Consider the following 14,512-nt stretch of genomic DNA (forward strand, 5'->3'; position numbering starts at 1 on the left):
AGGTACATTCGAGGCAAAATATACGTAATTAACCGCAGCGTCCACGTTTATTTAGTTAGGGACGCTCGTTGGGCTGGTTTTTACAATAGTAAGCGGAAAAAAGTGGCAGTGCAACGCCGGCACGTGCGGGAGGAAAAGCAAGCACGAAAACAACAGAACTCCCGCTGGTGCAGTCTCGGCAGGGGACGCGCGAGCACAGTGGAGGCGGGAAATTTGAATTGCATTGGGTGGTGGCAGTGAGCGGGTAACTGCGCTGCAGCCCACTATGGCGAATAACTGCTCTGCACTTCCGACAGCTTTCACGTTGGGTGGAACGGCTTTAATTTTTTTTCCCCTTTTTCTTCTTGCAGACGGCATATTGGACATGGTGGCCAACATCCGGAAGAACCTGGACCTCTCGAAGGTGGTGCCTATTCGCCGGCTGCACGGGTGAGATTGTTTGTTGCGGCAGCCTGAAAATGAACGCTGAATGCTCTGTAGTGAAATCTTCTCGTTAAAATTTATGGATTGATTGTTGTTATTCAATGAGGAGTCTCATAGCCCAAGGGTGGGGTAGAGGTTATGGGAAGCGGATGGCTGCGTGGCATGTCCTCGCGCCTTCAGTCATGGCTGCCATCTTGGGGGAGTTTGTGAGGCTCGCCTCAGACTGCTTTATAGAGACTGGGTTTAAAACCCATAACAGCCAATTTCCCTGAGCAAGGACAGTTCACTGTGGACTACTCTGAGCTGGGCATTTAGATTACTACAGTTAAACCTCGATATAACGAAGTCGTACTTGGGGCCGCAAATTTCGTTAAATCGAGAATTTCGTAAAATCGAGGTTTCGATTTTACAGTTCATTTAACCAGTTATTGGGGTTTTAACACTTTGGCCCTCGCCAGGCAACAACTGCTATGTAGTTACCTCTCCAATTAAAGCGAAATTTGTACTAAAACTGGCCGCGAAAATTGTGTGAATTAAGAGTTTCAACACTTGGGCAATGGAATTCGGATAGCCGACGGTAGTTCATGTGTCATCGTAAAACCGGTGCTTTTTCCGCAACGCCTCATTAAATATGATAGCAGACTAGGTTTCCACTTTTTCTTTTTTCATTTCGGTCACTACTAAATGCCGCTGTTAGTCAATTGAACCCGCGCCCGCGTCCATGTCCCGTGAACTTCACCCCGCCGAGGTGCTCGTTCGAAGTTACACCTCTTTTCGTCCATTCAGTGGTAGGCTTAGGCGCGGCGGGCCAACAGCGGAAGGCTGCTATGAAACTTTCGAAAGACTTTTTTCATGTACAAAGGCTCTGCAGTATGGGCGCGTGATGCAACCACAACACTCGAGATAAAGCCATGATTGCGAGTTGAGCGGAGTACACGCGGACCACTTCACTGTGTGGAGCAGCGCTTACGTGCTCCGGAAAGCGGAAAGCTTACATTAAAATTCTTCCGGCCAAATTCAAATAAGCAATTACTTTTATGCCCACTGAGCCCTTACGAAACTGATTTCTCCGCACCGCAGCTGTCTAATGAACGCTGGTGAAACGAAGATGACCACGTTCAAAGAGAGCTATTTATTGCCACCAGCACTCGATGTTCAAGCCGTAGTGAAGAAGTCTGTAAGCAGTGCTTGGCGTTTCTTGACCAGGGCGGGCTTTACGTGACGGTCGTATGCTGACAGCGCTAACAAGGTCTTAAACATTCGTGTGCACCTGCGTGCCTCCACAGAACATCGATGGCATCCATCACACTTCGGTGGCTGTCAGTTTCACCGAACTTCCTCAGGCTCTTGTTCAGAACACTTTTCTTTCTCTTGGAGTGCTCATGCTGCTTACAAGACTCACCTAACGATGCACGAACAAAATATTAATTTGGTTATCAGCGAGCACAACCTAGAGCAGCAGCACCGTGAGCAATGACGCGTAGAAAAAAAAAGCTTGAAATAGGCTTCGGTAGCCTAAGCATAGAGGGTAGCCTAAGCATAGAGGCAACGATGGAGACGTCAAAATAAAGCCGCACTATTAAACCGTCTATGACCGCTAGCGGTTTGTGCAGCTTTGTTCTTCGCTTTTAATTGTTGTTAACCGTAGATTTCACCGCTTTTCTTTCATGTTAGCCTTCAAGAGTCAATTTGAGTACTGAATTTTTTCAATGTAGGGCCTGAGAGGCAAAATAAAACGTGCCTCGACCGGAATTTCGTTCGTCCTTTCTTGCCGTGACTTCGTTAAATCGAAAGCGCCGCACAAAATTACTTCGTAAAATCGAGACAAAAATACATGCATTTAGCAAAATTTTGTTAGAAAACTTGAAAAAATTCGTTATATCGCGAATTTCGTTAAATCGAGGTTGGTTATATCGAGGTTCAACTGTAGTAGGGTCTTGTCTAAATTCCATGAATTGAATCTGGACTGAATTGTTTTGCTTATCTTGTTTTTGTTATTTCATAAAGGAAGATTTGCTGCGCATAATCATAATAGGTAAAGCATTTCGCTACTTGTGTTGCCTCGTTGAATCCTAAGCTACCCCTGCCGAGAGAGAGAGAGAGAGGGGGGGGTAGGGAGGGGACAGGGGACATCTTGTTCTAAGAACGCAACATTGCCTCCCACCCCCTCCTGTGAATTGCAGCTCCTTGGGCACGGTGCAGAACATGCTGCGCCACCTGGGTGCCCTGACACCCGGCCTGCTGCCCACCCTGCTCAAGCTGCTGGTGGCCACGGTGACATACGCGGACGCTATCATCTCCGCCAAGCGCTGGGTGGTGCGGGCCATCCTGGGCAACACGCGGGACCTCCGCTCGCGGGCCATCCGCCTCATCACCCAGGTGCGGGCGGCAATACATGCTGCTTCCTGACTGTATGTGCAGCGTCACCAATTTTTTTTAAAGGATAAGCTTCTTTAGTGCGAATTTATGGTGATCTGTCAAAAGACTAGTGCATTTCCCCGTAGATCGGTTGGTCGACCAGAAAGCTCTGATAAGATCTCGGGGCACACGGCGCATGCGCGAAAGTGGCAAAATCGTGAAAAAGGAACGGTTCTAGATAAGACAATACATGCATCGATCGTGAGGAAGGAGTACAGTAGCTTACCCTTATCTAATAAACCACGTGTCTGTACACATTTAGATTGGTCGTAGATACATTTACTTAGTTCGCGAAAAAGCGTCGCACGGGCTTGTTTTTTGTTTGTGGTTTGGGTCTTTGAAGGTTTGGCGATATATTGGATGCACTGTCAGGGAAGACTGGACGCACTCTTAGCTTTTGCACTTCTCTCATCTTTCTTTGGGAAGGGATGGTAAAGTTTTGCACTTAGAGTTCTATTTGTTTTGAATTCTAAGTGGAGAGAACAGTCTGAGTGTCTGGCCTGTGCATAACGGCCATGTAATAGCCTTGAGGCTGCTCGGCCTTTCGGGGCTATACTTCGTTACGGGAGCTCCTGTTACGATCTCCCTTGGCATTCAGATGGTCAGTGACAGTCCATTCTCGGGTTGCAGCCAGAAAAAGCTGTCAGTGCCCAAGTGCCTAAATAGGAAAAAAAAAAACAACAACACCAAGGCATTTGAATGGTGTCGAAATTGCTGGGTTTGAGAACTTTTTGCGAGGAGGCAGTGTACCAGTGCTGCTATTGGTTGAGGTTGCCCCTCCAGGTGATGATTGTCGTGCCACTGACGCCGCCTTTCGTCAGACTTTGTCAGGACGATAAAGAGCCCCAAACGTTGACTGAGCATGTTTCACGTTGCCGGTGAATCTTGGTGCTCCGATCCTGAGTACTGTGCGGGGCACTGTAAACTCCGGCACACAGTGCACTAAGGGCTGTGACATTAGTGAGTGCTGTGCACTCACTGCCCCAGGTTGCCTCGAGATTGGTCGGCAGGCTGGGCTCGGAAATGTCACGGCGACAGCTCAACACTGAGCACTTGCGACTTCACAAGGCTCCGTGATGGCATTCTTTAGTAATCTGATGGAGGGGCACGCCCAATGCAAAGTGCCAGGCTGGGTCGAGTTCTATTGTGAGACATTTAGGGTAGGGCAGGCGAATTTCGAAGCCCATTTTTATGTAAAGTAATTTGACCACTGTAAGTTTCTTTGTCTCGCGCCAACGTAGTATCGGGGACAATGGCAATGTGGTAAATTTGTTGTGACGAAGTTGAAGAGGCAGTTAAACTTTTTTCCTAGTGCTGATTGGTCTGCCTCAATGTTGTGTGCTCAGTAGCAATTATCACAAATGGGTAATCGCATCTTTCTTGTCTTTTGATACTTTGTGGTGGTGCCGCATCTTGCGCAACAATGTTTACCTGGGCTAGTATCAGCATTTTTTGTGATCGTAATTTCACAGGTGCCGATGGTGCTGTCACACGTTGTTTATGCAAACAAGGGCAAGCAGTGGGATGTGCACGAACTGCACTGTGATCACATGTGCAGGTCGTTGATGTTCATATATTTCTGTGTCTGTTTTTGTTTTTTGTTCGTGGAACTCAGTAATGCAGTTCATTCGAAACAATCTCAATGCAAGATGTGGGAAATGTTCCAGACAAGCTAGCGCACGGTCATCAGAAAACTGCCGAACTGCCGCACTTGAGTGATTGTCACCAAAGATTGCATGTTTGTGCAGTGTGCACAAACGTAAAGGAACATCCGACACCAGTCACGGTTAAATTAGAACGGGTCACGTCTTGTTGCACTTAGGCCAGTTAGTAACGTCACCCTTCATCGTTTGTGTTCCAGTTCTTCCACAGTAGTTTGGTTAGAACCATGGGGTAAGAGCAAGACAGGAGGGGAAACATCGCTTCCAAGGGTGGCCAGATGATGTCACAAGTGCCTGACCCAGGTTAAGCTAGCATCATCTGTCTCAGGAGATGAAACTGCGCAGCTGCTGCTATTGGCATTTCACTGTGGAGCCTTGGAATGAATTTTGGCCGCCATCACTCCTTCTATCAGGTGCCGCTACTCTTTTCTTCACGGTCACAGCTGCAAAGCTTCGTAATCCACGGTAGTGTTAATTGTGACTTTATTTGGTTGCTTACCTGCGTTCACCGCAATGGACCATTTCACCTCCTATAGATGGTATTCACTGAAAAGTTTAGCTGTCAGTTTGTTTGTTTGGCAACACTGGAAATGGCCACAGACATGGCCGAAGCACCACGGACAGGGCGCGGCTTGTGCCACTGCACCCATACAGCGCAGAAAAAAAACAACGGTATGCGTCGTCTGCTATGTTTCAACCCAATTCTCAATGGTGGTGTCAACAGAGATGTTATTAATCGCACTCACATTGTAGTCGAGGCATTACTTTGCACTCGGTCGGGCAGAGTTTGGAATGTCAACACACATCATGCGCTTAGCACGGACAGGTACCGCCATCCCGCGGAGCCCGACGTAACCAGTGACAGCGCACTCACATTGTTGCCGGCATGCGTGCCTCGCCAGTGACTACAACCTGTATACTATTTGCTCTGTGGTTATAACTGGTCAGGTCTCGCTGCACTCAGGCCAGTGCGTAATGCCACCTTTGATCGCTTGTGTTCCAGTTCTTCGAGCGCTTCGATACGTACGAGTTTACGCCAGAAGAGACGGAGGCCGTTTTCGAATCAGTGGTGTGGCCTCTGGTAAGTTAAACTTAGATTCTCCATTACTTGGACTACTCTCTGACTTGCAGAACACTAACTGCCACCTTTCTTTCTTTGCTCTCAGCTGCCCCAGTTGCCAAGGCTATCTGTAAGACAGAAGCCGAATCCTCTGTTCAAGTTCTTCGTTGCCTTGAGTCGCAACCCACGGTATGTGATTCACTAATATGTGGGTGCTTGCAACTGGTTGGGGTACTTGTGCGGCTCACACATAAGAAAACTCTTTACTTAGCTCCAAATAACCTTTTACATACATTTCAGCTTGTCAAACTGTAGATGATTGAGGGCTTATTTCAATAATGCCGTTGGTGTAGTGGCGTTGGTGAGGTGCGGAGGAGAGGACAGGGAGGACATACTGGTGAGGGTAAGTGAGTTAAAGGGGGGAAGATGTGTAGACAAGAGGGAGACGATGGAGGGAGGGAGGGGGAGAGAAGTGAAGGGGAGGTGGGAAGTGGGAGGAGAGGAAAGTGGAGGGGGGAGGGATTGTGACATGATGAAGACGAGGATGACGAAGGAGGGTGTTACCTGGTAGGGGCGACGGGAAAGTGTGTGGGCACCTAATTAACTACGGTAATGTGCTTGCAGAGGTGGACGGCCCATAGCCAATCCGGAGCCGTTCGTCCTCTTCCCCTTATCCTTGCAGGTACTTTGTGCTGTTCACCAAGTACCAGAAGGACAACCCGAGCACCTCGCCGCTGCCGCCGCTCATGTCCCTGCTGGTCAACGCGGCCATCTCGCCCACGGTGCTCAAGGCTCTCTTGACCATCGTCGACAACCTCCTCTCGCTCCGCGAGGGGGAGGACGAGGGCGAGAAAGGCGAGGAAGCCGTCAAGCGAGCTCCGCCGCTGGTGGTGTGGAACTGTTTTGACGTCAACACCCGGAACCTGCCTGGTGAGACCGCAAGGAAAGAATTGCACGATGCTTGCACTGAAACTGCGAACACCTTCGGGGTAGAGGTGGGCAGGGGATGCATATACACTTCTGCCGGAAGCAAAAAAAACACATTTTTCTCAAAACGAAGCAATGCAAGAGTTTCGTGCTGTCTGTCTGTTTGACCATAGAGGCAGTCGTCTTGAAATCTGAATGCTCCATTGCTCTTTTGGGGGACCTGTGTTCTAAGAGCTGTGTGATTGCACTTGAACTGAGGGCCGGGTGGGTTTTGAGAATCCTGGCTATGCATTTCGAAAAGGTGGGGGGCAGTTAGCTGATGCAGCAGCGGGTTTGTTTGTGGAAATTTGTCTTGTTGTGAAAGTTGTACGCCTGCTTAAACATTCACGCTGTTGTTGGTGCGTTGTCAAGTGCAGTGAAGGCAGAGGCCAAATCAATAAAGAACCCTGTGGGCTTGCATGAAAAAAGAAAAAATTGGCTGACACTTACAATATTCTCTAATGCAAAATTTGAGTGCAACGTAAAATTAGTCTTCTCAGTGACGTCTCATGGTTGCTGCGTCTCGGGAAGTAATCGCATCATCAGCGAAGACACAACGGTGCACGCTACTCTGGCGTTATCCCACATCGCATTGGCATGCCACCCTCCCCCTCACACTTTCCTCTTCCGCTTTCCTGCTCGCTCAGTCTCGTCTATCTTTGGTGTCCTCTTCATTTGCGCGGTTACAACGAGGCCGACGGTGAAGTGAAACCACAGGAGCGGGTGCTTAAGAGCTGCGCTCTGAAGAAAATGACAACATTGCGTCGCAGGCAAGGAAGGCCAGGCAGAGGCGAGCCTGGGGCCGCTGCTGGTGCTGCCGTACGTGTCGCACGTCCTGCAGAAGCTCAAGGTGGTGGTCGAGGGGGCCCTCAAGACGAGGAAGCCACTCTCGCCTGTCGAGATGAGCATCCTGCTCAGGTGGGCACTATCCTCCTCCTCCTCCTCCTCCTCCTTTTGAGCTGTCTTAGTGGTGATTGTTTGTTGAGGGCTTTGCAAAATGCATGAAAGGCGTAGCACTGGCTGAGAAGGGCTGTATACACCTCCCACTTGAGCCATTTTTGACCTAGCATCTATAGTGCTATTTTATTGAAAAAAAAAAAAAAAACGCATCTAAAATGGCTTATCTATTGTGTCGGCCCTCTTTGGCCTTTGTTGCCCTTGTGCCACAAAACAAACACATATAACAGCGATAAGGAAAAAAAAGACACTGAGGTTGCTAGGTCAAATCATGGCCTCCACTCGTGGTTGATTATTGTTGAATGAAAAGCAATTTGGCAGGTAAGGCCAGGGGTGTGTGTGTACAACACTAACAATGTTGCCTTCCTAAGCACTTCGTAGGCACGTGGGCGCAGTTTCCTTTAATTTGCTTTTAATGTTTAGAAGAAGGACTTTGCTTGTGTGTTAGTGCTACTATCGGTTGAGGTTGCCCCTCCAGGTGATGATTGTCATGCCACTGAAGCCGCCTTTCGTCAGACCTTGTGTGGGCGATAAAGAGCCCCAAACGTTGACTGAGCATGTTCCACGTTGCCGGTGAATCTTGGTGCCCCAACCCTGAGCACTGTGCGGGGCACTGTAAACACCGGCACACAGTGCACTACGGGCTGTGACGCCAGCGAGTGCCGTGCACTCACGGCCCCAGGCTGCCTCGAGATCGGTCGGCAGGCTGGGCTCAGAAACGTCACAGCGACAGCTTGACATTGAGCACTTGCGACTTCACAAGGCTCTGTGATGGCATTCTTTAGTAATCTGATGGAGGGGCACGCCCAGCGCAGAGTTTGTAGTGTTGGCACATTGGCACGTCCTCTTCGCAGTACAGGGTCCGATTTTTTGGTCTGTATTTCTGTTTTTCACATTACTTAAATTCCAAGAGGTTTTTTTTTTTTTTAAACTTAGTGGCGTATGACCGCGATGCCACGCAAGAAGTTTCAGATGGGCGACTGGTATTTTGTGTGATAAGAATACGTAATCATTTGACACCCTATCGAAGGAAGCAACGACCTTAATGGAGTGAAACGTTATCAGTTTATACATCATATTAATTTGATTACCTTAGGCTTAGAACTGTACTAAAGCTGGAATGCCTGCTCCACATGGGCGTAGTAGGCCTCCCATTAAGCTACTACTCATGTAGAGCTTTCCGTCTACATGATTTCAAGTCCATATCCTTTGGTTCCTACCCAACCTTATCTCTTTCCAGGATAAGCGAGTATCTCACCAACCCAAGCCAATGCGCGGAGCTCGCCAAACTCTTTGTGGTGGGATTCCGAAAGCTTCACAGCCAAACACAGGTGACTGCAGTTTTCTTGGTACCCGTGGCACGCTTTGCTGCGTGGCAGGTTTCGTGACTCTAGTAGGGGCTACAACTCTCATTCGTGCTTTTTGTTTTAGGATTCAGAGCAGCAGAAGCTGATGACGGTTCTCAACCTGGCCAAAGTTGCGGAGAACCCAGAGTTGCTGTTGGGGTGAGTGAGGGGCTCTCGGTGCGTAAATAGCTGCAAAATTGACTGATTTCATTCGGTGGGCAAATAGCCACAGAATTGACTGATTTCATTTGGTGTGCAAATAGCTACAAAATTGACGAATTTCATCAGCTGTGTACTGCGGCAGACATGGTGCACCTGTCAACCACTGGCTTGTGCACAATCTGTCGAGCAGTAATCCCAAATCTCGAGTTTCTCAGCCATTGACGAGTCAAGAAATGTCGACATATTTTTCATGCTCTCTGTAGGTCACTTGATTTAGATTTGGAGCAGAAGAGCTGTAATGAAAGATCAGTTACTGTGAACAGTGCAAGTGCATATGTATCTCGAAGACTTGAATGTTTCGTTGGATTCTGGGCACTTTGGGGGCCAGAATGTGGAGATCGGGGCTACAGATGGATTATATTACCCAACTAGCAAGCTACAACATGAGAACCAAAGCCACAAGCCCTACCGCGGTGTCGCGGGGTTGCTGCTGTGTTTTCGTTCGACTCGCTGGGAGGTGCGAAGGGTCCGCTTGGAGCCAGGCAATGTCAACAAACCAGGTTCTATTGCTCAGTCACAAAATGGGAAACGCACTGGACAGGCTGTCCCAAGCTTGGGTGGGAGACGGAGTCTTTACGAGCTTGTTAAGCCGTCCGCGGCTGCCGACTCGGTCCGTCTCCTGAGGGGAGACTCGCCTCGTCTTGGTGTCGAGGAACGTCCATTTTTTTTTCCGACCTGTGCTGTTCCAGATTTCCACAGAAAAGCCCTAAGCAGAGCAATCTAGCTTTCCAACGTAACCTCGGTTGGGATAGAAGGGTCTTCAGAGGGGGCGGAGGGTGTTAGGGGTGAAGTGGCCTCTAGGGGGCTGGTGCTTTGTGCACCGAGATCGCCGATGGGAGAACGCACTGCTTGTGCGCAAGGGCGCCCACGCTTGTACGGCTTTGCCGCCGAGGCAGCTTCCCTGTGTCAGCGGCGCCAGGCAGTTAACCCTAATGGCGCTAACTGCCAGGACGGCGCCGGGCAGTTAGCACCATTGCTAGCGCCGGGGAGTCAGCCCTGCCCAGGTGTATGCTCACGTGCGCTCGGCAGGGCTGTTTCCTGGTAACGCTCCACGGCAGAACTATAAAAGCTAAAACAGCTCTACTGTTACAAGAAAATGCTTGCAAGCGAAAATGGTGGGCCATTGGTGCTCCCAGTGGTTCGATTGAGTGAATGCTAGCTGCGGGCAGTTTTGTCCAGCTTGTTCCAATCAACAGTTGTGCCGAGAAAAAACAAACATCTAAAAACGCTTTTTCCAGCGTGAGAATTGGGAATTGAACGGACCTCTGGTGCATTCCCTGCACATTATTCATGCCTGCTGTCTCTGTGCATATGTTCGTTTTTCTCCAGGCACACGGCCATCCTCTTTTCGACCGTGTCCAACCACCAGTCCAGACGCATCCTGTGCGACATTTACAGTGCAGTCGCCGAACGCGTACCCCGCTACGCTGAGCTGGCGTCGTTCATCACCAAGGTATTCCCCTTTCGTCAACTCTTTTGTGTGTTTGCGCTTAGTTTGAAGGCCATTTGGTGTTGGCATAAAGGAGTCCCTCAAAGTTTATCCACTTCAATATTGCTCTTGTCTGTCTGTCTGTAATTTGATGTTTCAACCCTTGATTGTTTGAGCAAACTCAGCTTGTCCGCATCAGGGGGGCGCAGAAAAAGTGTAGCATTAGTAAGAGTTATGAGTTAATCTGCACCGTGCAGAAAATTTAAATTTGAATCGAGGGATTTACAGTTGGCATGAAAAATGTGTTGACATTTCTTGACTCGTAGTAGATGGCTGAGGAACTTGATATTTGAGTTTACTGCTTGATAAATTGTACACAGGCCAGTTGTTAACGGGTGTTGTAGGGTTAAGGGATTACGTTTAAGGGCTGCGTCTGCTGTGTTACTGGGGTAAGAATCAATGCTAGGCATGGAAGCACAGGCAGTTTGGCTTGTGTGTCTTACAGGATTTGATTTTATCCATTTGTGCGCAGAGTGCTGCTACTGAAATCGAGAGATATTAAGCAGCAGGGGTGGAATAACTTAAGACAAAAAATGTTCACACATTAGTTGAGTAAATGGCGTTTTAATTCTAAATGTCTGCGGTCACCTGTAGTGTGCCTTACCTTTGTGAACAGCACTTTTAGCATGCTAGAGTTGTCGATGAGTTGTTTAACGTGCTAGAGTAGTTTAGTGAGGCACAAGATTTAACAAAAGTTTGTAGCTTATGGAGGAACCACTGTTCATGCTTTCTTTTGTTTTGATCTCATATTTATTGTACTAATTCACACTTGCTGCACCTCGGTACGCCTGAAGGAACAGCCCAAGTTTCTGGGGTGAGCTATGGAAGTGTGGGCATCAATCGCGAATTTTTATTTTCGTGTACAGTGACCCCTGAGCAAAAGTTTGTGAACCATGTTATGGCCAAGTTTGGGAAAATTTTCTTTCAATCCTTGCAGCTGAAAACTGTAGTGTGAGTGGTTATCTAAGTCCCGCATTGGCTGATATTCACACCTAAGACTATACCGGGCTGCCATACGAGAGAAAATACTCTTTTGTGGTCTGTGAGCATTGGCTCTAAACTATGCATCTTTTCGTGCAGCCGTCTGTAGTCATCTATTGTCATTGTGTTAAAAATTCAAATCCACCTCCCAGGTGAACTCGTGGAACCCAAGGTCTGCAGAGGAGCCCAACTACCAGACGAGGCTGGAGGGCTTCAAGATGGCCGCCCCCCTGGTCGAGGGCCAGAAGGAGGACACCGACGTCCGAGTCGTGCTGCCGGTCATCTACAACTGCACGTACACCATCCGAGTGGTGAGGGCCACTTGGAGGTGGTTGTGATGTCCCTTACTGTCAGTCCGATGAGCGTCGAGAAGTTTCAGTGTTGTCCAGAGAATTGTGGGTTGATTTCGCAAGTCCGGCGCTTCATAGTTCCCACCGCATAGTTGTTCACTCATACTCCCCATCCACTGTCCCGCACGCCTTGCAGTGCCCTCTGACCCCGATGCCGTTGTGCCCACTGCCCCCTCACATGGTTTTCTTTTTAGCAAACTACAGTTAAACCTCGTTATAACGAAATTGAAGGGGCGCCGCGATTTGCTCGTTATAGCCAATATTTCGTTATAGCCGTAGCCGACATTTACTGCAAATATTGTGCATTGTAGTTACCTAAAACAAAAAGCGGGCGAAATAGCATCTTGCTGCACGGCGATAGTCAGTAAAATAAACACATTCCGGAGGTAAAAAGGAAAAGTCACGAATCTACTTTATTGCAGTTCAAAACTCGTATTTCAAACAGACTTGGCTACGAAGAAGTCCGTAATTCCTAATGCGAGCGATGGCTCCCTCAGCTGCGGCCGCTACGTTCACGCCATCTTCGCCGCCCTCGTGCGCGCCGAAGTAGCGACGCAGCGCGTCCACCGCATCTAGTGCCTCCGACGCCGTCCTTAGCGCTTCTTTTCAAGCCATGTGCAACAGCGCTGACGATAGACTCTCGGTTGCTCACGATGGTAGAGCATACTCGTCCACACGTCAAAGTCTCTTGCCACCTTACCACGGAGTGCACCTTACCTTCCTTCGCGCCCGATGCGACGGCTTTTGGCGTCTTCTGTTCAAGCGTGATAGTCTTTCGCTTTCGCTCCCCGCCTGTTGCACTCGCGTTGTTGGAATCACGCCGGCAGTACGATATAAGATAAGGCTGAAGACTGCCAAAACCCACGCACACACAACTACGCAGCGACATCGGCGATAGGGGGGTGGGGGGGAGAGGAAGGAGTCTAGGTGGTGTTGCGCAACCGCGCGCGCCGTGTGCATTGGGGCTCTCGGGCTCACCGCGGATAGTCCGCGGATTCCCCGAAGCCCTAGGGATACGTGGGAAAATGGAACGTCGGACTGCTTCTCGGGGAGCCCGCGGTGAGCCCGACACTGTAAATCGAAGGGCCCCATTGTCTGCATGCCGTGCGCAGCGAGAGGAGGGTGGGGGCTTCGCGGGCGCAGCGTCCGCATGGCGCGCCAGCCAGCTTCGCGCGCGTGGCGGGAGTTTTGAACTGCTAATACAGTTGCCGCGTCACCCACTGTCTCAAATCCGCGTTGCGCACTGTTGTAAAATTAACTCAAAATTTGATTTCTCAACGAAATTTGTTCGTTATATCCCGTAACGGGGAAATTTTACCTCGTTAAAACGAGGTTTTAAATACATTGGTTTTTAGGGGACTTTCAAGGGGAATTACGATTTGCTCGTTATATCCATTATTTCGTTATAGCCCGTCTCGTTATAACGAGGTTTAACTGTATTGGGATCAAATTGTAAGCACACAAGCCCATTGGTTGTGTGTGTGTTTTCACTGCCCTTGTGTTGCACTTGGAAGCCGGGGTGTTCCTGTTGAGTAATCAGCTAAGAGAAAGTGTTGAAAGGGCGGACTGTAAGAAAGTGTTCAATATATAAATCCGGTCGCTGAGCTCTGATGGGCATATTTTATTGGCTTTTTTGCGGCATGCTCTGTCGGGAATCACGGGCCGTTTGAAGGTTGGGGGGGGGTTGGGGGGTGGGGGGTCTGTTGTGAAAGTTGGGTGTACAGGATAAGGGAGGAGGGTGTGTGATGTGAAATGCAGCTTAGGAAGGGAGGACGTGACACACATGGCATTTTCATTATGTGTGAACAACAAAGAACAGCCAACAGTTGTCTAATTAAATCAGATATGATGGAACTATGCACTGCTGTTGTAGGCATTTGCGGGGGCTCCAGTGTGAGATCTGTAGCCCCTGTATTAGAGTGGGAACAGCTGTTTATATAATGGACCTTAAAGCAAAAGCGGAAGTCGAGTTTTGAATAGCAAGACATGGGGTGGGAGGTGAAATCCTTGCAGTTTGTGTTTTTCAGCACCCTCGTGATTGAGCAGTGCTAAGGGATGGCAAGACTGAGAGGAAAGAGGTTATGAACAGGCGTTTGTCATGTCACCACCGTTATCTCCTCCTCCTCCTCCTCAATTGTGCTGTTCTTTGTGTTCTTTATAAAACTACTGTTTATATCTCTCAGCAGGGCCATTTCCCTACCCTTTTTCCCGCCTCCTTCGTTGTCACATATCTTCCCCACCAGACACGGGCTTCCATCTGACTTGCACGGTCCCATTGCCTGCTGACCGTAAGGGCAGTGGCCCGACAGTGTGGTTCAGTTGCCTCTGTTCTCTCCCAGGTGGACGACCTCGCCCTGCGGGACACTGCCTCCCTGGCACTGGCCAAGATGGGGCCCGTGTTCCAGTCGTGGCTGGCGACGAAGACGGTCACCTACGAGAAGTGCGTCTCCGAGGCACTCATGAGCGAGATACGCCAGGGCTTGCGGGCAAAGTCCGAGGTGCGTTGCTCTCTCTCTCTCTCTCTCTCTCTCTCTCTCTGCTTAAATCCCCTGTGACAGGGAGAGGAGGTACAATCTAGCCCACTTATAATGAACATATCGAGAAACTGAAATCAGTTCGTTACATCCGCTTTTCGCTAT

General features: G+C 49.3%; 1 protein-coding gene across 1 annotated transcript in view; it reads left to right on the forward strand.

Annotated features, from left to right (window-relative positions):
• LOC144143574 (small subunit processome component 20 homolog) overlaps positions 1–14,512 on the forward strand; it is a 97,408-nt gene that overhangs the window by 37,015 nt on the left and 45,881 nt on the right. The window contains exons 26-36 of the mRNA XM_077675373.1: positions 351–429; positions 2,607–2,802; positions 5,506–5,583; positions 5,669–5,751; positions 6,245–6,492; positions 7,299–7,446; positions 8,726–8,816; positions 8,917–8,990; positions 10,383–10,506; positions 11,676–11,834; positions 14,213–14,371. Of these exons, the coding sequence (XP_077531499.1) occupies positions 351–429; positions 2,607–2,802; positions 5,506–5,583; positions 5,669–5,751; positions 6,245–6,492; positions 7,299–7,446; positions 8,726–8,816; positions 8,917–8,990; positions 10,383–10,506; positions 11,676–11,834; positions 14,213–14,371 (1,439 nt within the window). The remainder of the gene's footprint in view (positions 1–350; positions 430–2,606; positions 2,803–5,505; positions 5,584–5,668; positions 5,752–6,244; positions 6,493–7,298; positions 7,447–8,725; positions 8,817–8,916; positions 8,991–10,382; positions 10,507–11,675; positions 11,835–14,212; positions 14,372–14,512) is intronic.

This window comes from Haemaphysalis longicornis, unplaced genomic scaffold (assembly GCF_048455015.1).
Source record: "Haemaphysalis longicornis isolate Haplotype H1 unplaced genomic scaffold, Haemaphysalis longicornis Haplotype H1 scaffold_6, whole genome shotgun sequence".
Lineage (NCBI taxonomy): Eukaryota > Metazoa > Arthropoda > Arachnida > Ixodida > Ixodidae > Haemaphysalis > Haemaphysalis longicornis.